This window comes from Microcaecilia unicolor, chromosome 4 (genome assembly GCF_901765095.1).
Source record: "Microcaecilia unicolor chromosome 4, aMicUni1.1, whole genome shotgun sequence".
NCBI lineage: Eukaryota > Metazoa > Chordata > Amphibia > Gymnophiona > Siphonopidae > Microcaecilia > Microcaecilia unicolor.
The window spans coordinates 225290594-225316255 of NC_044034.1; the positions used below are offsets into that span (position 1 = coordinate 225290594).

The 25662-nt window shown below is 44.4% G+C and overlaps 1 protein-coding gene across 1 annotated transcript in view; it reads left to right on the forward strand.

The window, feature by feature from the left end:
* PHRF1 (PHD and ring finger domains 1) overlaps nucleotides 1-16904 on the forward strand; it is a 406375-nt gene extending 389471 nt beyond the window's left edge. The window contains exons 18-19 of the mRNA XM_030201288.1: nucleotides 900-1028; nucleotides 15941-16904. Of these exons, the coding sequence (XP_030057148.1) occupies nucleotides 900-1028; nucleotides 15941-16087 (276 nt within the window). The 3' untranslated portion in view covers nucleotides 16088-16904. The remainder of the gene's footprint in view (nucleotides 1-899; nucleotides 1029-15940) is intronic.
* The last annotated feature ends 8758 nt before the right edge of the window (nucleotides 16905-25662 follow it).

Genomic DNA, 25662 nt, shown 5'->3' on the forward strand with positions numbered 1-25662 from the left:
ATTTTAAAGGAAAAAAAGAGAGCTGAAGTGGGACTTGAACCTGGATCCTCTGGTTTATAGTCAACTACACTGACCACTAGGCAACTCCTCAAACCTGCCTTCTGCTTTGCTTAGAATGCCCATAATACCTGATGTAGTCATAGAGCCTGGTATTCCTTTCTGGTTTCACTTTCAGGAAAGAGGGGAGGGGAACAACGGGGGAATTTGTGTGTAGGGGGGGGGGGGGGGTTCAGCTGCTGAATCAGAACATCTCTTTGTACCCTGGATGTGACTGAGCAGGTCTAAATAAAAATGTCCTTTTTAGACATGGATGTTTTTTTTCCCTTTCAGTTATCTCAGTTGGACATCTTAATTTTGGGTACTCCATAGTCCCACCCAAAACACTCCCACAACATGTCACTTTGCTAGTTGTATAAACTGCAGTGTAGGCTGTCCAAATTCTGCTGTTCCAAAATCGCCATTTGGACATTTTAGGCAGATGGATCTTTTTTTGCCATTTTGAGATGTCCATGTGCTTTGACAATGAGTCCTTAAGTATCTGAGATTCATAGTAGGGAAACACCATTTCTAGTATTGTGTACTGCTGTCCAAGGAGTAGAGAAGGGATGTGAGGAAACCAATCTAGGTGGAACACCAAAAGCTGAGTAGATAAAATCTTTATTGCCAATGACCAGATATAAAAGGCTTAACACGGTTCTTTTGGAGTAATGAACTCATGGTCATTAACAGTATTGCAGTTTCTTATAGTCGTGAAATCACTGCCTTTTTGCTCTGGTTTTGTGTCAATATTAAATTCCATTTACTGCTAATCAAACTGATTACAGCTGGTAATCCATTATTGCAGGGGTTTTTTTCATTAGCTTTGGTTTATTGAGTATGCCTTTTCCTTTTCTTTGTAGTACTTGAAGAAACTGCACATACAGGAGCGGGCTGTCGAGGAAGTTAAACTTGCCATAAAACCTTTCTATCAGAAGAGGGAGATTACCAAGGATGAGTACAAGGACATTTTGAGAAAGGCTGTACAGAAGGTAAAACGAAAAAAGAGCTGTTGTGCTAGAAGAGTCTTCTATGATTACCTGGAGTAAATTAAGACTAGACTTCTTCAACAGTAGAATTGAGAGAGGCTAATAACACAATTGGATCCATCATTAGGGACCTGGTGCTTGTATTCTGCCAGTGTTCCTTTAGTGTCTTCATATTCAGTTCAGATTGAGGTAATCCAGTGTCTTTGTTCACCTTTCCTTTCTGTAAATAGAGAAGCATTTGTTACAGGAAACATCAGAATGGGGGAAGGGAACACATTTTGCGATATTCAAGAGTTTGGAATGTTTTTTTTTCATTTACATACACATCACCTACCCAATAAGGGGACAGTGGCGTTCCTAGGGGTGCTGACACCCGGGGTGGATTGCCGATGCGCCCCCCCCCCCCGGATGCAGTGTGACCCCCCCCCCCCCCGGTGAAAGGACCCCCCCACCGCCCCCCCCCCCTAGGAACGCCACTGTAAGGGGAAAATATTGAAGATGTTCATAGACTTATAAGGTTGGTGTCACATTACAGCATGACTCAGTTCAAATGCTGAAATCTGTCTAACTTGAATCTCTATAATCTGCCCCTGCACATCTCAGGGGTCAGGACTAGGGCATGCTTACTCATTTTCAGTTGTTGTTTTGCATCCTCCGAGCTTATTGTGCAGTCTAGTCACTTGTGCATTTTATGGGTATTAAAGGTGTGCAGGCAAAAAATATATATTTTTATTTAGTTTCCTGTGTCTTTTGCAGGTTTTTTTTTTTTTTTTGCCTTGTTTTATAAATTTTTGTTTCAGAGCAATTTTGTTAAGAGGTATCTGTTGCTGCTGTCCCCCGTCCCCATGGCAAGGTGAATCACCTGAGCTCCTATGATCATAACTTGAACCTGTGTTTACAACCCACACTCCCCAAGAACATCACCTGACTGATCCTCCCCCCTTCTGATACCACACCTCCTGCACCAGCAGTTAAACAAGATGATGGCCACAGCCAGAAGAATGCTAGGCTGCATAGAGAGACGCATAATCAGCAGAAGGGAAGAGGAGTGAATGCCCCTGTACAGGTTGTTGATGAGACTTCTCTTGAAGTACTGCATTCAGTTTTGCAGGCCCTATTTTACTAAGGATAAAAAAAGAATTGTTCAGAGGAAGGCAATCCAAATGGTTTGGGGTCTTCATTGGGAGATATATGAGAAAAAAACCTAAAGATATGTATATGAAGGCAGGAAACCTTTGGGCTTAGCTGTGGTGGGGAATACAGTGCTAGCCTCCTTTCCTCAAATTCTCCACATGGAACTGCTACTCCCTGTGTCTCTAGAATAGGATCAAGTGGTGGCTACCACATTGGCCTTCATTGACTCCAGGGCAGGGGGAAAATTTATCAATGAGGCCCTCATCCGGTACTACAGCATTCCTACTCATGTTCTCCCAGGACTACAGCAGTCTCCTCGGTATGTGGAAACATTCAAGGGCACATTAAGGCCAAGACGGATACCCATTTGCTTGAGACTCGAGGTTCTCCAAACTGAGACTATTACCCTGTACGTCTTCCCAACTGTAGCTAACCCCAGTATCTTGGGATTCCCCAGGCTACAACAACATAACCCGGAAATAGACTGGAGCAATGAGGAACTTGCAGCATGGGGACCATTCTGCTAACACAGCTTGCTTGATACAGTGGCCACGGTCATCCCCACTGCCATCTCAGAATTAGAGGCTCTGGTAGGATTGTCACAGGTTTATAGGTCTTTTGCAGATGTGTTGTCTAAAAAAAGAGATGCCCAGCTCCACTGCTTCACCCCAGAGATCTGGTTTGGCTGTCCACACAGAACTTGCCTCTCAAGACTCCGTCCAGCAGATTTGCGCCTCGGTTCATTGGACCTTACCTTGTGGTTCATCAGATGGGACCGGTTCTTATCAACTAAAGCTACCCTCTACCTTGCAAATTCATTATACAATTCATGTGCCCCTTCTGAAACTACTCGTATTGAGAAGGAGGAGTAGCACGCCACCTGTGCCAGAGACTCAGATACTGAATGCGAGATTCAGGACTTCCTTGATTCCCAAAGGCTGCAGGGAAGGCTTCAGTACCTAATCACCTGAAAGGGTATGGACCCAAAGAAAATTCTTTGGAACCAGCAGACCTAGTTCATGCTTCCACGTTCCTCTAGAGATTCCGTTGCTTGTTTCCTCTCAAACACAGGCCCGGAGGGGGCTTTGAGGGGGAATACTGTCAAATGCTCCAGCGTCTTCTCCTCAATCTGGCCTGCTTCAGCATCTTGTTCCAGTCCTGTCCTGTGTACCTGGTCTTCAGTCAAGCCACCCAGGTCCCAGTTCGCTGGGCCAGCCCTCAACTGCTCTTTTCAGAGCCACTCTCCTTTCACAACCCTCTAGAAGAGGCTCGTCTACCATCTGCCAGCGCCCCTCTGACACACTCGTGCCCAGCTACAATCCAAGGGCTTACTCACTTTGACTTCTGATACTTTTCCTCTTTACACATGGAATTTCTTTCCATAAAAATTCCAAGGGGCAAAATTAAAAGTTCGCCCTTCATTACATCAGGTAATTTATTCCATTCTATTACTGCCCTCGCCCAAAATGCCTTACTTCCATTATTCCATCTTTATCACATTGGTACCCAGGAATACAAACTTCTGGATGAAGACCACAGAGGATAGTTCTGAACATAATGGGCCCATCAAGACCCTAGGATCTTAGGCTGCTTTCTATGCACAGTTCTAAAAATTATCATAATCAGTTTGAATAGGCACCATTCCAATTCCTGAACAGGCAACCAGTGCAGGTGCTGCAGTAGAGGGTGGCGCTACTTCTCGGTGCTTGCAACAGAAACCTTGCTAACAAATTCTGTGCCACTTGTAGCATGAGAACATAAGAATAGCCATACTGGGTCAGACCAATGGACCCTCTAGCCCAGTATCCTGTTTCCCACAGTGGCCAATCCAGGTCACAAGTACCTGGCAGAAACCCAAATAGTGGCAACATTCCATGCTACCAACTCCAGGGCAAGCAGTAGCTTTCTAATTAGCTGACTTCACAAGCTCACATACAGAACATCACAGTAGCCCAATACACAGACAAAAAGCTGCCTCCCATAAATACGGTTTCAGTATATGAACTAGGAGCAACTGAGTAAAAATGGTCATAAAACCACCTGTATCTGCCTTTGGCCAGCCCCTCCCTCTTCAGCACCATCCCCAATACTTGGCACAGGGAAGATGTTCAGTACCTTCAGCAGCCCTGAGACTTAACGAGGACCATGTAACATCCCCAAAACAGAGTACTACTGACTTGGAGACAGCCCACACCATACAAGCATTCCCCCGCTTTACTCATAGAGCCTTTCAACCTCCCCTGCTGCACCAGCCCTGCCCATCCACCAAGTAAGAGGAACTGGATATCGACCACTTAGGCATAGAATGAAAGCTTACTGACCAGTGCTTCCAAAGGGGGACATAAAAATGTTAAATAGCAAGCAGGATAATTTGGAGCCTTTCAGTACCCCTTTTACCAGTTCTTTCCGCTGCAACGAGCAACCATTAAATCTAACCCTGTATCTTCTGTCTCTTAAAGAGTGAAGCCATTGTATTACTTTCCCACCCAACCCCATCTATTCACAACGCAGCACCAAAGTACCATCTTCCACCATATCAAAGGCTGCACTCAAATTGATAGAAATCAATATCTCCTTCCATCCCTTATCATACCCCAAAAAACCCAGCTCATCCAGCAAGGCCGCCAACATGGTTTCCATTCCCATACCTTACCAAAGCCTTATTAACCCCACACTCAAAAGCTCCCTTTCTTCAAAAAGAAGGTTTTAGATACATAGGAGCATGGGGTAATATGTGGAAAAATAACAGGCTGTACTGTAATGATGGGCTACATCTTTCTGTGACAGGAAAAAAAGATCCTTTGGGAGAAATTCAGATAGCATGTTTCTAGACATTTAAACTAGAGGGTAGGGGTGACAAAAGGAAACAAGGGTATTCGGAAAGTCACACTCAGAATAAACATGATGGCAGAGGGAAAGGTCAACTAATTATAGAAAAGCACCTAGACTCACTAAGCACATGGAAAGCAATGAGCACAAATGCTCGTAGCCTAAGTAAGAAGGTTCAAGACTTGCAAGTCCTGATGTTTGAAGAAAACTGGATATTGTTGCTGTTACAGAGACGTGGTTCAGTGATTCTCATGAAAGGGATGTGACCATACCGGGCTATAATCTTTTTAGAAAGGATAGAGAGGGCTGAATAGGTGGAGGAGTGTTTCTGTATGTGAGAGACAATATCAGAGCGGCTGAAATGTGGGGAACCTGGGGAAAGGAAGAAAGTTTATGGATCATTCTGGAAAGAGAAGATGGACCCTCTATCCACATGGGGGTTATCTACAGACCTCCGGCACAAATGGAGAAGCTAGACAAGGATCTGATAGAAGATATTCAAAAAAATTTGTATGAAAGGGGAGGTGCTACTGTTGGGATTCTGCAGAATCGGAAAGAAGTAGAGAAATTGTGGATGCCGGTTAAAGTGCCTTGCTCAGACAAATGGTGATGGAACCCACAAGGGATGGGTCGACACTGGATCTAGTGCTCACGAATGGAGGAAGTGTTTCCAATATCCGGGTGGGTGCCCACCTATGTAATAGTGATCCATCACACCATATGGTTTGATATAAGGGCAAAGGCAGAGTGTGGATGTATTGAGCCTGACACTGTTGGGAAACTGTGGGGTACAAATGAGATAGATAAATAAATAAATAAATAGAACTCAAAGTACTGGATTTCAGATGTACTGATTTTGATAAAATGGGGAAATACCTGAAGAAGGAGCTGTTGGCATGGGAAGGTGTAGGAGAAGTAAAAAATCAGTGGTCAAAGCTAAAGGCTGCTATAAATATGGCAACTGATCTTTATGCAAGGAAAGTAAATAAAAACAAGAGAAACAGGAAGCCTATATGGTTCTCCAAGCAAGTAGCTGAAAATATAAGAGCAAAAGAGGTTTTGTTCAAGAATACCTAAAAACATCCACACTGGACCATCAATACTCACCAGAAACTATTACAAAATTAATCAAATTTATTTTAACTCACAACTACTTCCGCTTTAACAATGATATCTATCTACAAATAATGGGCACTGCGATGGGCACCAGGACAGCACCCCAATATGCCAACCTTTTTATGGCTGAGCTGGAAGAGACATTTCTGAATACATACCAGACCAAACCTCTAAAATACTACCGGTACATCGATTACATTTTTATGATTTGGACAGAAGGGGAAGAAACTCTGAAACAATTTTACTATTCCTTCAATACATACCATCCTACAATCAGATTCAAAATTGACTACTCCCCAGAAAAAGTCAATTTTTTGGACACCACAGTCTCAATCAGTGATGATGTATACAAACATCTATATACAAGAAACCCACAGACAGATGCAGCTACCTCCACAACTCCAGCTTCCATCCTTCACATACAAAAAGATCCATTATTTACAGCCAAGCCACAAGATACCACCGTATCTGCTCGGACCCAGGGGATAGAGACAGACACCTTGAAACCCTGACTGCATCCTTCAAACAGGCTACAACCCCAAAATAATCTCCAAGAGTATTGCCTCCTCCCTCAAAACACCCAGGGAAAATCTGCTACAGTACAAAGAAAAAAAAGCCACAGACAGAATCCCCCTTATAGTGACATACAACCCAGAGCTGGAGAAACTGAGGAAAATTATAAGAGACCTACAGCCTCTACTCCAGGAAGATGAATTACTGAAAGAGATATTCCCATCCCCACCAGTGCTGGCCTTCCGACAGCCACCCAACTTAAAACACAAGCTAATCAGAAGTAAACTCCCAACACAGACTGAAAAGGAAGAGAAGGGCACATTTCCCTGTAATATATCCAGCTGCAAGCTATGCCAAAACATTTCACAGGACCCCACAGTCATTCACAAAGGAAAAGTATTCAACATAAAGGAATCTTTCACATGCTCATCTTCCAATGTGGTATATATCATTCTGTGTAAAAAATGTAACGAAGGATGCTATGTTGGAGAAACAGGCCAGATGCTTAAGACAAGATTTAATCTGCACAGACATCACATGAAGATAGCCGGTGCCAGTCAGATTCCCAACCCTGTGGGACAGCACTTTACAAGACCAGAACACTGCACCAGTGATTTCATAGTAAGAATCCTGAAAGGTAACTTTAAAACAATACAGGAACGTAAGACCTTTGAAGTCAGAATGATTGAATATTTTGACACCCAACAGGCAGGACTTAACAAGGATCTGGGTTTTCTAGCCCATTATAAACCATAAAATTGTATTTCTCTGATTATCACCATCCTCTCACCTACCCACACCCATCCTGTTAGAATATCAATGAAATGCTTTGATGTCCCCATGCATACCTCCTACCCATCCCCCCACCCTGTCAGACTGTCAAAGTAATGCTTGGATGTTTCACTTATATATACTATCTGCTACCACATTTGCTTATTTCCGATCTGACGAAGAAGGGCAACCTTCGAAAGCTAATCAAGAAATGTATTAAGTTATGTCCAGTAAAAAAGGTATCATCTTATTTTCTTTTCCATGTTTTATTTTGTTTGATTTCTATTGATAACCTTAAGAGTGGACTAACACGGCTACCACACCTCTCTATTCAAGAAATACAAAAGAACGCAACGAGAGGATCATGGAAAAGTTTATCGGATTAAACTCAAAGAAGTGAAGAGGGAAATATGGCTAGTGAAAGCGGAAGAAAAACTAGCTACAGATGTAAATTGAGGTGACCAGTCCTTTTCCAGATATATTGGTGAAAGGAGAAAAGATAGGAATGGAATTGCAAGACTGAAAGATAATGAGAATGACTTTGTGGAGATTGATGAGGCTAAAGCGAACATGCTAAACAATTACTTCTCTTCTGTGTTCACGGAGGAAAAGCCTGGAGAAGGACCACGTTCGGCTGCCGAGGGAACATCTGGGAATGCAGTGGATACTGCGCTGTTTACAGAAGAAAGAGTTTATAAACAGCTTCAGAATATGAAGGTGGACAAAGCTATGGGGCCAGATGGGATACATCCCAGGATATTGAAGGAGCTCAGAGAGGTCCTGGCTGGACCTCTTAAAGATTTGTTTAATAGATCTTTAGAGACAGGAGAGGTTCTGCGAGATTGGAGATGAGCAGATGTGGTCCCTCTTCACAAAAATGGAGACGGGGAAGAAGTGGGAAACTACAGATAAGTCTCATGTCAGTGGTAGAAAAAATAATGGAGTTGCTACTGAAAGGTTAGTTAACTTTCTAGAAGCCAACGGGTTACAGAACCCAAGGCAACATGGTTTTACCAAAGGAAAATCCTGCCAAACAAATCTTTTTGACTTCTTTGACTGGATGACCAAAGAACTGGATGAAGGATGTGCACCAGATGTAATCTACCTGGATTTCAGCAAAGCCTTTGATACGGTCCCCCACAGAAGACTCGTGAATAAGCTGAAAAGGCTGAACTTAGGACCAAAAGTGGTGAACTGGATAGGAAACTGGTAGACCGACAGGTGGCAGAGGGTGGTGGTAAATGGAATCCGCTCGGAGGAAAGGAAGGTGAGCAGTGGAGTTCCTCAGGGGTTTGTGCTGGGGCCGATTCTGCTTAATATGTTTGTGGGAGATATTGCTGAAGGGTTGTAAGGAAAGGTTTGCCTTTTTGTGGATGACACGAAGATAGCCAATTGAGTGGATACCTTGGAGGGAGTAGAAACCATGAGAAGGGATCTCCGAACGTTAGAAGAATGGTCGAGGGTCTGGCAGTTAAAATTTAATTACCATTTATCTTTTAAATATGCAGTACTCAGTGTATATTGATGTGCCAAACTACCATTTATCACAGTACCAGCATATAGCACAACAACCCTGCACCTCATAGCACTGGACCTGCCTAACCATCCTAGCTGGCTATTTGGATTCAGCTGAATTTTCCAACCAATCAGTCTTGAATGAACATTCACTGTGTAGTCAAGCAAAATCACTTATCTTAATAACGGGTTGGATTTAGTCCAGTGTTCTGTCATGTACTGCTGCTGATATACTAAAAAACTGTTACACTGTGTTCAATCAGTGCTTTAAAACCATAATGGATATTCTCTTTATTGTTCCCAACGTGGAGCCACGTTTCACCTTGGCGGCGTCTTCAGGAGAACATACTAAAAAAACAGCAAAATAACTCACTGTCACCGCCCATTCCCCTCTACAAGTCGTTGGTGAGGCCCCACTTGGAGTATTGTATTCAGTTTTGGAGGCCGTATCTTGCTAAAGATGTAAAAAGACTGGAAGAGGTGCAAAGAAAAGCCTCAAAAATGGTATGGGATTTGTGTTGCAAGCCGTACAAGGAGAGACTTGCCGACCTGAACATGCATACCTTGGAGGAAAGGAGAAACAGGGGTGACATGATACAGACATTCAAATATTTGAAAGGTATTAATCTGCAAACAAACCTTTTCTGGAGACAGGAAGGTGGTAGAGCTAGAGTACATGAATTGAGGTTGAAGTGGGGCAGACTCAGGAGTAATGTTAGGAAGTATTTTTTCACAGAGAGGGTGGTGGATACGTGGAATACCTTCCTGTGGGAGGTGGTGGAGATGAAATCGGTAATGGAATTCTAACATGCGTGGGATAAACACAAAGCAATCCTGTTTAAAGGAATGAATCCACAGAATCTTAGCGGAGATTGGGTGGCAACACTGGTAATTGGGAAGCAAAACCAGTGCTGTGGAGACTGGGCAGACTTCTACGGTCTGTGCCCTGATTGTGACTGAATAGATAGGAATGGGCTAGAGTGTAAATTTTAAGGGGCTTCGACGTTAGCTTCAGAACTTTTAGTACAAGAACAGTGCTGAGCAGACTTCTACGGTCTGTACCCTGAGAATGGCAAGGACAAATCAAACTCGGGTATACATATAAAGTATCGCAAACCATGTAAACTGAGTTTATCTTGTTGGGCAGACTGGATGGATCTGTTGTCATTTACTATGTTACTATGTAAAAAAAAAAGTCCTCAATCTGTGCCAGTACTTACTTTTCCAATAATTTAGCCATCATTGGCAAGTTAGAAATCAGCCAATAATGCATACATAGATCCCCATGCAAGCCTTGTTTCTTTAAAATAGGTTTAACTACCACCTCCTGTAAGACTCATGGCACAGTCCCCAGAGTTGAAGAAGCATTCAAGAGCTGTGCCACCAACCCTAACATAGCCACCAAACACCCCTTAAACAAATAAGCCAGAACTGGATCCAGCACAATTACCAACTGATTCAGGAAGGATAAAAGATTTTCAATTCTATCCTCGGAAACCTCCAGAAGCCTAGCTGCTGAAAGACAACTTTTTCTAAGATCTTGGATAGAAAAACAAGGTTACATAAGTATTGCCATACTGGGACATGCCAATGGTCATTCAAGCCCAGCATCCTGTTTCCAACAGTGGCCAATCCAGGTCACAAATACCTGGCAAGATCCCCCAAAAGTACAAAACATTTTATACTGCTTATCCCAGAAATAGTGGATTTTCCCCAAGTCCAATTTAATAATGGTCTATGAACGTTTCCTTTAGGAAGCCTTCCAAACCTTTTTTAAACTCTGCTAAGCTAACCGCCTTTACCACATTCTCTGGAAACGAATTCCTGAGTTTAATTACACATTGAGTGAAGAAAAATTTTCTCTGATTCGTTTTAAATTTACTACTTTGTAGCTTCATCGCATGCCCCCTAGTCCTAGTATTTTTGGAAAGCGTAAGCAAGTACTTCACGTCTACCCGTTCAACTCCACTCATTATTTTGTAGACCTCTGTCATATCTCCTCTCAGCTGCCTTTTCTCCAAGCTGAAGAGCGCTAGCCACTTTAGCCTTTCCTCATAGGGAAGTCATCCCATCTCCTTTATCATTTTCGTCGCCCTTCTCTGCACCTTTTCCAATTCTACGGGCTTGTGGTTGACAACATAGGGTCTAGCAACTTTTTTTTTTTTTCAATTTAAATTTAAAAATAGCTTGCTTTTAGACACTGGGAAAGATTTCAGAGGAGAGACTTCTATTAATAATGGTCTGAATGAGGGGCAGTAGACCAAGGCCAGGGACACTGAGCCAATATAAGAGGAAAGGGCCTGATGGTCACACAGTCTTTCTTACAGATATCACTTTTTGCAAATAGGGTAGCAAAGCATAGTTGAAATCTCTCCACACCTCTCACAAGAAATTAACTGGTGCAGGGTCAGTGGTAATCTGCAGCAGAGAGAGAGAAGGGATAAAGATGAAAGATCGAAGCATAGAAGGAGCAGGTAACGACTGCAGAGTCAAAATTCTTGAGGGACTAATTCACAAGAAGAGTCACTTAGGGGGTATGGAATCACAGAGCACACAAAAGTGAAAATGAAAGAAATGTGCAAATTCTTTCACAGAGAGACATTGAAAGCAGAGACTTAGGACCAATAGTGGTAAGATCTGATCGTACCAAGTAATAGTGAACGAGGACATCTCAACCAGAATGTGGTCTCCCAAGGATCCCCCCTCTGACCAACCCTTTTCAACTTAATGATGATACCCCTGGCCAAGTTACTGGCCAATCATAACCTCAACCCCTACATATATGCAGATGATGTCACGATCTACATCCTGTTCAAACATGATTTAAGGGAAATCACTAGCGAGATTAATCAAAGCCTCCAAATCATGCACTCCTGGGCTGATGCATTCCAGCTAAAACTTAACACAGAAAAAACACAATGCCTTATACTCACCTCACAACATAACACAAGTAACTTCACCATCATATCCACACCAAACCTATCTCTTCCAATCTCAAACAATCTGAAAATTCTGGGAGTGACCATAGACCAAAATCTCACACTCGACACCCACGTGAAGAACACAACGAAAAAGATGTTCCGCTCCATATGGAAACCTTTCTTTCCAAGATCCATCTTCTGTACCCTGGTATAGTCAGTGGTTCTAAGTCACCTGGACTACTGCAACGCACTATACGCTGGCTGCAAAGAACAGACTATCAAGAAACTTCAAACAGCCCAGAATACCGCAGCCAGACTCGTATTCGGCAAAACAAAATATGAAAGTGCGAAACCTCTACGAGAAAAGACTCCACTGGCTCCCACTCAAAGAGCGTATCTCATTCAAGATCTGCACGATTGTTCATAAAATCATCCACGGAGATGCCCCGAGCTACATGCTTGACCTCGCAGACTTGCCTCCCAGAAATGCTAAAAGATCAGCCAGCAAATTCCTTAATCTGCACGTCCCCAACTGCAAAAGACTAAAATACAAGCTATCACACGCGACCAGCTTCTCCTACATGAGTACGCAGCTATGGAATGCACTACCAACTGACTTGAAAACGATCAACGACATAACTAACTTTCGTAAATCTTTGAAAAACTATTTCTTCAACAAGGCCTACAATGAGAATCCATAGCTAATTATAACACTTCACCACTTCACCCTATTCCGATATTTATCTTTCTATAACTTTGCTTAGGCCTTTTTTCTTCATCCAGAATCTTTCTGTAACACCAATTGTATCTATCTCCTGGAATGGCGATGCCATAACAGGTGCTTGTAAGCCACATTGAGCCTGCAAATAGGTGGGAAAATGTGGGGTACAAATGCAATAAATAAATAAATAATAAAAAGCCAAGAATAAAGCTTTAAGCCAATTTGCCGCTTCCTGAATGTTGTCTGTTAGCTTCCCTCACTTCCAAGTGGTAATGAGAAGAGAGTTCTCTGCACAAGGGAAGGGTTTAAAGCAATCATTTAGTTCTCCAAAGGCACTTGTTTCTTAAATAACCATAACCCTCTAGTATACCACACCTGGTGAGAAGTAGGATGGCACACAGAAGAGAGGAGCAATAGTGTCCAATGAAATCAAGAGGATAGAGTTCCAACAGGAAAAGGGTGAGAATCAAAGTCAGCCCATAAAGTTTTGGCTAGGGATCAATTCTTCTAAGATTCCTAAGCAAAGGTACTACCACCCATCCTGATCTGACCACATACCCAAAAACTGTGGCTCAAGGTAAGTTACATTCAGGTAAATTAGACATCTCCCTGTTCCCAGAGAGCTTACATCAACAAGATTTTAACCAGCCTTTTCTGATTGTCAGCCCAGTACTGTAAACATTAGATAATTGCTAAGAATGCACAATGCTTTGTATACATAAGGTTATATAGCTACAGTATAATGTAGTAAAATAATAGCTTGGTATTTACAGCTGAAAGCTTAGAACTAGGGAAACCAGGATTCAGATTCCACTGCCCTTCTTTGGGCAAATCACTTAAATCTCCATTGTCTGAGCTACAGACTTAGACTGTAAGCTCACTGGGGGCAGGGCAATTACTTTACTGTGCCTGAATGTAACTCCCCTTAGGCTACTATTGAAAAAGGCATGAGCTAAAACCAAGTTTAAAAAAAATATTTTTGTGCATATACGTATTTATGCATGTGATATATATATCACATGCTGAAAATGAGTGGAGGAGTGGCCTAGTGGTTAGTGTGGTGGACTTTAGTCCTGGGGAACTGAGGAACAGAGTTCGATTCCCACTTCAGGCACAGGCAGCTCCTTGTGACTCTGGGCAAATAAGTACCTGTATACAATATGTAAGCCGCATTGAGCCTGCCATGAGTGGGAAAGCGCGGGGTACAAATGTAACAAAAATAAATAAATATATAAAAGGCACCTATGTGAAAGTCCAGAAAGGAGCCTATTTTATTCTTGTGGATCCCTAGAACACTTTCACACACACATTTGCACATGCTCCAAGGCAAATACAGGTCTGTGAATGCACAGGTGTAAATGTATATTTTATTTATTTTTGTTACATTTGTACCCCGCGCTTTCCCACTCATGGCAGGCTCAATGCGGCTTACATGGGGCAATGGAGGGTTAAGTGACTTGCCCAGAGTCACAAGGAGCTGCCTGTGCCTGAAGTGGGAATCGAACTCAGTTCCTTAGGACCAAAGTCCACCACCCTAACCACTATGTACATTTTACTCAAAATATGTAACTCGTAACTCTACTCAAAATATGCACCTGGGAATGCCTACACATGCTGTGCATATAAGTATGTGCCATCTCGTTGGCGTGCATACATAAAAGTGTATAAATGCTCACACGTTTATAAAAGGCCTTTGCACATTTAAAACAAGCTTCATATGGGGAAAAGCCAAATACCCTCATAGTGTGCATGTCTGAATATTTATGTGTATAAATATGTTTATACATTCTCAGAGGACAAGCAGGACTGCAAATTACCACAGATGGGTAGTGTTATCCATTGGAGCCCCATCACGGACACTGCCCAGTGTTCTACAACTTATAGAAAGAAGCCTTTGGGAGCACTGAGCATGCATGCGCACTTACCTTACTACCTGCCTCATCTGCGTGGGAGGGCTGCTTTTTTCTGGGCTCTCCTCAGCACACTTGGTGACCTTCCATGCCTTTTTTGGTAGCCTTTTTTCTTCTGAGTGGCATTTTCTTTTATGTATCTCTTCATGTATCTCTGGCCCATTTAGGCGTAAGTTCTACAGCCAGGATTTTGCCCCCATTTTTCTAACAGTTGTGTTGTTTGATCTTGCTACAGCCATTTTTTTCTCTAATGTCCCAAAAAAACTCCCAGAGATTAAAAAAAAAATGTTATTGGTGAGGCAAGGTCATGTCTGGTGTTTGCTGTGCCTAAGACTCAACCACAAAGCCCCTAATTGTAAGCTCTGTCCTGAGATGGTGAAAGGGGATAAGAGGTACTGCAGAAAATACTTTTTGGCACTTCAAAGACTGGTCCTTCAGCATTGGAGACATCTGTCCCCATGTTTCCTGCAGCTGCATTGGACACTAGGGACATACTAGCATTGAGGAGGTATCCACATGTAACTTGACCTGGAATTGCCCACCAAGAGTGTCAAGGTTAAGCTCCTAGCAACAGTAACCCTCTTCCCTTCTACATGCCCATACAGTTGACCTAGTCCTGCCTGGGGAAGAAAGGGAGTGATTTTATTCCTTGTACCCATTGAAGAGATTTGCAAAGCTGCAACGTGGTCTTCAGTCCACACATTCACATCTCACTACTGCTTAGAGCAGGATTCCCAACATAACCTTTGATTTGGTCAGACAGTCCTGCAGAATTTATTCAGTGTCTAGAATCCAACTCCACCCCTGATGTTTCTTTAATTGGTTTCTTGTTGGCTTTGCTTGTTGCAAGCCCTATTGTCCTTTATTTTCAACGAGCCTGGTAGCTGTCTTTGGTAATGTGCAATCCTGCTTGTCCTCGGAGAAAGCAAATTTACTCACCTGTAGCAGGTGTTCTCTGAGGACAGCAGGACACATTACCACATTCTTCCCACCTTTCCTAGGAATTGTATTCTCTAAGCTTTTGTGTTCAACTGCCTGGTCCTGTGCAACAGAGGCAGGTGGGAAGGTGCACGTGTGTACGCATTTGGTGCTACTAAAGGCTTCTAGAAGTTGTAGAATGCTGGGCAGCGTCTGTGCTGGGGCTTCTGTGTGTAATGTGTCTTGCTGTCCTCTGAGAACATCTGCTTACAGGTAAGTGAATTGTTATAGTACCATTGTCTAAAATGATTATGTGAGTTTAATAGATACATTTAAAAGATTCATGGTTCAGTTCTGGGTCTTGACTGTAAGTCTATATGGATAAGAGATGTATCTTATCTTTGATTTTATTGCACGGAAATCACATATAGCACCATTTAGACTAATTACAACTCGGTACAAAACAATTTGTGTACACAGATTCTTGGCGAGATAGATGTGTTGAGTGTAATGACAACTAAGTAACTGTAGACAGTACTTGATTTATAGTTCGTGTTTCTCCTGCAGATTTGTCACAGCAAAAGTGGAGAAATCAACCCAGTGAAGGTGGCGAACCTGGTTAAGGCGTATGTGGAGCGCTACAAACACATGAGGAAATATAAAAAGCCAGAGCCAGAAGAGGATCAAGAGTCTGAGCATCAAACACCAGCATAACCTGCTGCTTGTTTGCATTGATAAAACACAGCTAACACAGGGGAGAGGAAGGGACTCAATGTGTCCCTCCCCATTGACCATTGTGAGTGGAGCAGAATCCTGACTGCAGCTCCTCCAGATAGGAGTAGACTTTCCAATCTTGGGATTAACTAACACTGCTATGAATTCAGTTGATAGTTTTAAATGCATAGGGAAACACATGGTTCATTTTCAAACAGAGGCACAGAATGCCTAAAACTTGAATCCCCTGCATTTTTCAGGGTGGGTTTGCATTCTGTACCTATCTTGTTAAAGCTCTTTTTTTTTTCTTTTTGATTAGGTTATTTCTTTGTGGTTTAATTTATGGAATATGAACTGCATCTAGAACCAGTTCCTTAGTCCATCACTTAATCCTTGATACTTGAATCCCTGGGGAGGATTGGCAAAATTTTTTGAGGGGCTTTGGGAGGGGGGAGGAAAAGAGAGTAGCTGACTTGTGATATCAGAAAAAAATTAGTTCTACATTTATCTTTACCAGTTCTTTCTCTTTTTGAAGTAAAGATGTGAATTTTCTCATTTTACATCTTAACCCAAGTATCTTGTTACCAAGGAAATTATTTTTATTCTTTTTTGCAATGATTATGTTATATTGTACCTCTCTGTAAATAGGGTGTTGTTGATGGTTGTTTTGTGTTGAGTTGCCTTTAAAAGAGAAAGAAAAAGAACTGGAACAAGGATAAAAATTACGCATTTGTAACTAGAAGTATGAAGAATGAGACATCAGATGTACAGAAAACAGAATTGTGACACTTTATAAAGCTATTTTGAATGGTTTTAACCATGCAGCTAATTGGTCATTTTTTTACCTCCTTTTGGTATCTGTTATGGATGACAGTTACTATGCAGAATAAGGAAAGGCCTGATGTGATTTGAGAATATGTGGAGAAAATCATGAAAATATCAGACACTGTTGCTTCTGGTTACCTTAAAAAGAGTAAAGAGAAAGACCATACAAATTGACTACCTGATGATAGAGTGACAAAGGACAATGTATGATGGCTTTCTGATGAGAGATGCATATAAAGATACAAAGAATGGGTCCTGTGTGTGATGGTTCACCAATGATGAGACTGCAAGAGGTTGGGTGTGTGTCTAATGTGACCTTAATTCAAAAGTATTAGGAGCAAGGCTTGTGCTAATCTGATGCCAGCTGAAAACACTCAAATTGTTTTGGATTGTTGACTACAGTCCTACCCAAATATATATATATATATACCATTTATTTATCTTTGTCCTTTTATATTCTGATAATATACACAGCACTATACCAGATACACAGCTAAGTATAGTGATAAAAAGAATGGTTAACATAAGTCATACACTTACAATAGATAAGGGAATTTGCTTCCCATATACTCATTTCCCCAGCTTCACTAAGAAAATTGGAATTAATCTGTGACTGAACACTGAACCTCCTATCTGAGGTGCAAATTAACTTTTTAAAGACACTGTCAGGATTCACTGCTGAAACATCAAGGGTACCATATTGGTAAGCCCTTTATTCTTTCAGCTCACCACCTTTTCTAGTGGTTATATGCATTGCTGCAGCTATGGTCCATTTTGTACAAGGAAAGTAAGTATTCTGAGATTGCAAGCATATTGACATTTTCCACTGAAACTGCAATATGCTTTGCTGTAGTTGTTGGCTATGGGGTTGAGAGTACTTAATTGCAGTAATTTATTTTTTAAGATTATGAATGTGTCACTACTTTTGTTTCATTTCCATCTTTTCTTTCAAACCAACTAAAAATAACATATACTGTATTTTCACGCATATAATATACATGCCATTAGTTTTTCCAAACCACAACACCCTCCCCCCACGCGTTATATGCATGAACGCACCATATATATATATATATATATTTTTTTTTTTTTTTTTTTTTTTTTTCATAGCTGCTACCTTCAGGCTTCCCCTTCACCGGAGTCCTCCATGCGCCTGCATCTCCTCCTCCCTTCTGCTGCCCTTAGACTGTCTCTGTTCCCATCCCCACAGCCCTCCTTCCTTGTTTTGAAGGAGTGGCTTAGTGGTTAGGGTGGTCGACTTTGGTCCTGGGGAACTGAGGAACTGAGTTCGATTCCCACTTCAGGCACAGGCAGCTCCTTGTGACTCAGGGCATGTCACTTAACCCTCCATTGCCCCATGTAAGCCGCATTGAGCCTGCCATGAGTGGGAAAGCGCGGGGTACAAATGTAACAAAAAAAAAATATCGGCTCCAGCAGGGACTCTCACAGGCAGCCCTGAGTGTGGTCAGGATCTCCTCTTCTGATGCAACTTCCTGCATATACTTCAGCGGAGGAAAAGCCCCCGATGAATTGCGAGACTGCCCATGAGAGTCCCTGCTGGAGGGGACTACCAAAACAAGTAAGGGTTGTGGGGAAGGGAGAGGAGAGCAGACAGCAGGGAACCAAAGGGGCAGGAGACACTGTCAGGTGGAGGACTCCAGGGAGAGGGGAACCCGAAGACAGCACCGACCTAAGCAGGAAGATACAGGAAAGCCAAGGGGAGGAGGAGATTCTGGCGGAAACAGCGGAAGACTCTGGCAAGAGGAAGGGTTTTTTTCACGTGTATTATATGCATGGGCGCTTTGTTTTTTACATCCATACCCAACTTATGTGCATTATACATGTGCACGTTATATGCATAAAAATACGATAAGGGGAAAAAAATCTACTTTTAAGTATGCTGTCTCCATAACAAAAAAAAAAAGGCAAAGTGGGGGAAAAAAAGTGTAGTTAACACAGTTGACTTAGCAACATCACAACACACAGGGCATCAACATTGGAACAAGCAGGCAGCAACTTCCCAGAAACCAACATGGTTGATGATGACTAGATATTGTCCAGCAAGGCCACAAGGACCTAAGCAGCTGGATGTTTGGACAAAAGCTTCACTATTTACAGTTGCTATTCAGATTAGTAGCCCTGTTTATTAAGGTGAGCTAGCGTTTTTAGTGTGCTCTAATGCTAGAGACACCCATAGAAATATATGGGTGTCTCTAGCATTAGTGCGTGCCAAAAACACTAGTGCGCCTACAGCACTGCTTAGTAAACAGGACCCTAGATACAAAACTTGGTGAAAACACTAGATGTTGGAATAACGATGGGAATTTGTGTGTCTGTCTACCCAAGAAAGTAGAAAATAATGAGAAAGTAAGTGATTTGGAAAAGTCAGACTGCTCTAAAGTGAAGGCCAGAATGGCTAGTCAGTCATTTTTTGGTACCCCCACATATTCTTTGCTGTTCTATTCTGTAGTTGTTGAAGTTGTTTATTTTTTATTGTTGTAATGTGGACAAGTGCAGAGAGATGTGCATTGGGAAGAATAACCTAAATTTATAGCTACATGACTTGAGGTTCCACATTAGGACCAAAACAAGAAGGAAGAGCAGAACTCCACAAAAAAACAAAACAGAACCGAAGAGTGGAGCAGACAACCAAGAAGATATTCAGTTCCAAACAGCCTTTATTGAAAGGACCAGACAGTCACCATGTTTCGACTGCAAAGCTTGCATCAGGAGTCGAACAAACTTGACTGATGTTATCATAAGGCAGCTTCAAAATACAGAAAACCAAAGCCAGCAAAAATTGCCTGTGCTCAATCCAGTGTGATTTAACAAACAAATAGTAGCGTATTGTGTGGCACTCCAAACCGTGGGAACATTTAGGGGCCCCATTTACTGAAGTTCACTAGAATCTGGGCTTAACATGTTATAACACAGTATTTTACCACACACTAAACCTAGATTTAATGCAGCACCTTTTAGGGGCATTCCCTCTTTTTTATTTTTTTGCAGGTTGTGTGTTGTTGCCATTATGCACATTATTTGCTGAGCAGGAGCACTTACTGCAGTAAGTATATGTATTTTAAGTATACACTCATGCCACACCCCCTAACAAAATTACTGGAAAGTTCTGCAATTTCTGCAATGCACAGTTTAACACACGGAAACAGGGAAAGTACCACAAAACCCCTTACCGTGGTTGCACAATAGCCTGTTTCCACACATTAACCACGAGTTGAGGTCCCCCTAGTTTCTGGAATACAATTTCATATAGCGAATTTTGTTTTATACATTTTTATTTTTATTTGATTGCTTCCTTAGCATCCTACCAGACCAGTCCAACAAGTAAGTTATGTCTGTTGACCAGCGGATGGAGGCAGGTAAAAAAAAAAAAAATAGTTCTGTGTGATTTGCCCCTTAAGGGTATTGTGCAGCCATAGAATGCTTAGTATTTTTCTCAGTTTCCAAGTGGGATGGTGGATGGTCTATGCAGCTCTTCTTTGGTGCTTCTCAGCCAGCTCCTGACCCAGTGTTTCTGCATGTCAGTTGAGCATGGGGTTCCTAATGATTTGAATTTAGCTCCTTTTTATTTATCCTGAAGATTTGGGTGGTGCTGAATGCACCCCACCCCCTTCACTATGTTGCTATGCGACAGTTATTCAAAAGTTTTGACAAGGCTAAATGTTAAAGGAATTTCCTTTTTGGTGAGGGAGACTACTTTCTGACAAGTATGTTCTTGCTTAAGTATTGTTACATTTATTTATTTTATTTATTTGCACATTTATATCCCACGTTTTTCCCACAGTTTTGCAGGCTCAAAGTGGCTTACAATGTACCGTGGATTCTTTAATCACTGCGGTGACTAAGAAAACGGCGTTGCCGGTGGAAGGTGGCACGGCCCTAAAGGACGCCAAAGACAGAAGATTGGAGGCGGCCTTAAGGTCGTCCTTTGAGGCGGCTGCTTTAAGTTTGCAGGCCTCAGTTTGCGGCTCCTATGTGGCCAGGGCGTGCCTGACTATGGTGCAGCGGGCTTCCCCCTCGGATCATTCCTTGAGGGCTGATTGGCCGGCCCTGGAATCGGGCTTAGCCTATTTGGCAGACTTGCTGTATGATGTCTTGAGGGCCTCAGCTAAAGGCATGGCTCAGACAATCTCTGCGCGGCGGTGGCTTTGGCTGAAACATTGGTCTGCTGACCACGCCTCTAAATCCCGCCTGGCTAGATTGCCTTTTAAAGGCAAGCTGCTCTTTGGGGTCGAGCTGGACAAAATCGTGACCGATCTCGGCACGTCTAAGGGCAAGAAATTACCAGAGGTCAGGGCTCGGGCTAGTACTCGTCCCGGTACCTCCAGAGGACGGTTGCAGGAAGCCCGTCGGTACCCGCCCGGGCAAGTCGGGTTCCTCTGCCCCCTCTTCCTTCAAGAGGAATTTCTCCCCCAAGCAGCATTCCTTTCGCAGAGACCGCCGTCCCGGAGGTGCTTCCTCCGGTCCTCCCCCAGGGTCTCGTACCCAATGACGGGGCCTTGGTCCACGCCCCAGTGCAGATTGGAGGACGGCTGTCCTCGTTTCTGGGCGAGTGGACCACAATAACTTCAGACGCGTGGGTGCTGGAAGTCATCAGAGACGGCTACAAGCTAGAGTTCTGCCGACCCTTAAAAGACGGGTTTGTACTCTCTCCCTGCAAGTCTCCGGTCAAAGCTGTGGCAGTGCAGCAGACCTTGGACAATCTGATCCGCCTGGGCGCGGTCGTTCCTGTGCCAGAAAGTCAGCTTGGCAAGGGACGTTACTCCATTTACTTTGTGGTACCAAAGAAAGGAGGTTCTGTCCGGCCTATCCTCGACCTCAAAGGGGTCAATCGGGCCTTGAAAGTGCGGCACTTTCGAATGGAGACTCTCCGCTCTGTTATAGCGGCAGTGAAGGCAGGAGAGTTCTTGGCTTCCTTGGTCATCAAGGAAGCGTACCTGCATATTCCCATCTGGCCTCCTCATCAACGCTTCCTGCGTTTTGCAGTCCTGGGACGACATTTCCAGTTCAGAGCCCTCCCATTCGGGTTGGCTACTGCTCCGCGGACCTTTTCCAAAGTAATGGTGGTCATCGCGGCCTTCCTACGAAAGGAAGGGATACAAGTCCATCCTTATCTGGACGACTGGTTGATCCGAGCCCCCTCTTATGCAGAGTGCGGCAAAGCTGTGGACCGGGTAGTTGCTCTTTTGAGCTCCCTGGGATGGATCATCAACTGGGAGAAGAGCCAGCTGCGCCCGACTCAGTCCCTGGAGTACCTGGGAGTTCGATTCGACACCCAAGTGGGCAGAGTGTTCCTGCCAGACAATCGGATTGTCAAACTTCAGGCTCAGGTGGACCAGTTCCTGGGAGCCTCTCCTCTTCGGGCTTGGGACTATGTGCAGCTGTTGGGCTCTATGACGGCCACGATGGAAGTAGTGCCCTGGGCCAGGGCTCATATGAGACCACTTCAACACTCCTTGCTGCAGCGCTGGACTCCGATGTCGGAGGATTATGCTGTGCGACTTCCCTTGGACCCAGCAGTGCGCAAGGCGCTGAGCTGGTGGATGCAGACAGACAAATTGTCTGCAGGAATGCCTCTGGTGACCCCAGAGTGGATTGTCGTCACGACGGACGCCTCTTTGTCGGGCTGGGGAGCCCACTGCTTGGGAAGGACAGCGCAGGGGCTCTGGTCTCCTGCAGAGGCAAAGTGGTCTATCAACCTCCTGGAACTCAGAGCCATTCGGTTGGCGCTTTTGGAGTTCATCCCGGTACTGGTGTGGAAGCCTGTACGGGTACTGTCGGACAATGCCACGGCTGTGGCCTATGTCAACCGCCAGGGAGGTACCAAGAGCGCCCCTCTAGCCAAGGAGGCTATGTATCTTTGCCAGTGGGCGGAAGCGAACCTGGAGCAGCTTTCAGCGGCCCACATTGCCGGAGTCATGAATGTCAAGGCGGACTTTCTCAGTCGCCATACCTTGGAGCCCGGAGAGTGGCAGCTATCTGCTCAGGCGTTCTTGGACATCACGAAGCGCTGGGGCCAGCCGAGCCTAGATCTGATGGCGTCATCGGCCAATTGCCAAGTGCCGCGCTTCTTCAGCAGAGGACGGGACCCTCGATCCCTGGGAGTAGATGCTCTTCTCCAACAGTGGCCGACACAAGAGCTCCTCTATGTGTTCCCGCCCTGGCCCATGTTGGGCAGGGTGCTAGACCGGGTGGCAAAGCATCCCGGCAGGGTAATCCTGGTTGGTCCGGATTGGCCCAGGTGTCCCTGGTATGCGGACTTGATCAGGCTCTCAGTGGACGATCCTCTGCGACTGCCAGTGGAACAGGGCCTGTTACATCAGGGTCCCGTGGTGATGGAGGATCCCTCCCCCTTTGGTCTTACGGCCTGGCTATTGAGCGGCAGCGTCTGAGGAAGAAGGGTTTCTCAGACAAGGTCATCGCCACTATGCTGAGAGCGAGGAAGCGCTCTACTTCTACTGCTTACGCCAGGGTTTGGCGTATCTTTGCAGCGTGGTGTGAAGCAGGCTCTCTTTCTCCCTTCACTGCTCCAATTTCTTCAGTGTTAGCGTTCCTGCAAGAAGGTCTGGAGAAAGGCCTGTCGCTCAGTTCCCTTAAAGTCCAGGTAGCGGCTCTGGCTTGCTTCAGGGGCCGCCTGAAGGGTGCTTCCCTGGCTTCACAGCCAGATGTGGTGCGCTTTCTCAAGGGAGTTAATCACCTGCGCCCTCCTCTGCACTCAGTGGTGCCTGCGTGGAATCTCAACCTGGTGCTAAGAGCCTTGCAGAAGCCGCCTTTTGAACCCTTGTCGAGGGCATCTCTGAAAGACCTGACGTTGAAAGCAGTCTTTTTGGTGGCTATCACTTCAGCCAGAAGAGTTTCCGAGCTCCAGGCGCTCTCATGTCGAGAGCCTTTTCTGCAGTTCACTGAGGCAGGAGTGACTATTCGCACAGTGCCTTCCTTTCTGCCCAAGATTGTTTCTCGCTTCCATGTGAATCAGCAGCTCTGTCTCCCTTCCTTTCGTAGGGAGGACTACCCAGAGGAGTACTCTGCTCTTAAATATCTGGATGTGAGACGAGTCATCATCAGATACTTGGAAGTGACCAATGATTTCCGGAAATCGGATCATCTGTTTGTCCTGTTTGCAGGTCCTCGTAAGGGTCTGCAGGCTGCTAAGCCTACAGTGGCAAGATGGGTCAAGGAAGCCATTGCAGCGGCTTATGTGGCCGCGGGGAAGGTGCCGCCTATCCAGCGGAAGGCTCACTCCACGAGAGCTCAGGCGGCCTCGATGGCAGAGGCCGGTTCCGTCTCCTTGGAAGAGATATGCAAGGCGGCAACTTGGGCTTCGGCTCATACATTCTCCAAGCATTACCGGTTGACTGTGGCTGCACGGGCGGAGGCCCGGTTTGGAGCTTCAGTGTTGAGGTCAGGGATTTCTATGTCCCGCCCTGGGTGAGTACTGCTTCGGTACATCCCACCAGTCTATGGATTGATCAGCTTGATGATATGGAAGGTAAAATTATGTATAATCATACCTGATAATTTTCTTTCCATTAATCATAGCTGATCAATCCATAGCCCCTCCCAGATATCTGTACTGTTTTTATTCTGGTTGCATTTCAGGTTCAAGTTTAGTCTTCAGTTACTTCAGAAAGACTTCGAGTTCAAGTTCTTCCTTCACTTGGATTCTTCAAGAGTTGAGACGAGTTTGTGTTACAGTGAGCTGCTGCATTCCTCTCCCCTCCGTTTTACGGGGCTGGATTGAGATTTAAATTCTGCCGGCACTCCCTCCCGCTTCGTGCGGCTGTAGGGCAGCTTTGTACCCCTCCCGCTTCGGCGGTGTTAGGGTCAGTCAGCTCCTCCCGCGGTTGCGGTTGCAGGATAAGCCAGATCCCCCCGCATCGGCGGGTGTGGTGTCCCTCTCCCGCTCCGCGGGGATGAGCTGGACGGATTCCCCTCCCCCACTTGTGTGGGGATGAGCTGGGTTAATTCCCCTCCCCCGTTTCGGCGGTGGTGAGCTGGGCAGAGTGTCCCTTTGTGGGTGTAATTCTCTAAGTGCTGAGTCCTGCGGATGGAGCTTTGATATCGACATACTGAGGAGTTTCCGGCAGCACATGACCACATATAGGGAGGCAAAGTTTGCTCTCTATCTCCACCTGCTGGTAGATGGACACAACCCACCAGTCTATGGATTGATCAGCTATGATTAATGGAAAGAAAATTATCAGGTATGATTATACATAATTTTACCTTATAGCTGCTATACACAGCAGTATATCACAGCTGCGACAGTCAGCTGTTTGATTCACCTGCTCACACTGACTGTATGGGACAGCAGTTGCTGTCCTTGGTGTGACACAGCTCTTCTGTTCAAGTGTAGGGCATGCAATGCTTTGATTGGCAAGTGTGGACATCGAAGTTCTTTTAAGTTCAGTCTGAAAAGCTACTGTTTCTCTTAGAAAGCCAGTGAGCCCATGGATCACAAAGCTCCAGCCATGGGTATAATAAGTGCAGTATATCAATATAGTTCACATTGCAGTAGCAAAGTTTGACCTCTTTCTGAAAGACTCATGGACTTGGAGGGATAAGAGTCAGCTGTTTTGCCCAGTTGGAAGTCTCCAAAGTCTTCTAAAGATAGAAAGATACAGGTTTGTTCCAGTTTGGGAATACTATTAACTTTTTTCAGTTGAAAGGATCAGTTTTCTTCCAACACCTTACAGATTCAGAGGTCCGGGGATCTTGCAGAAGTCACCTGT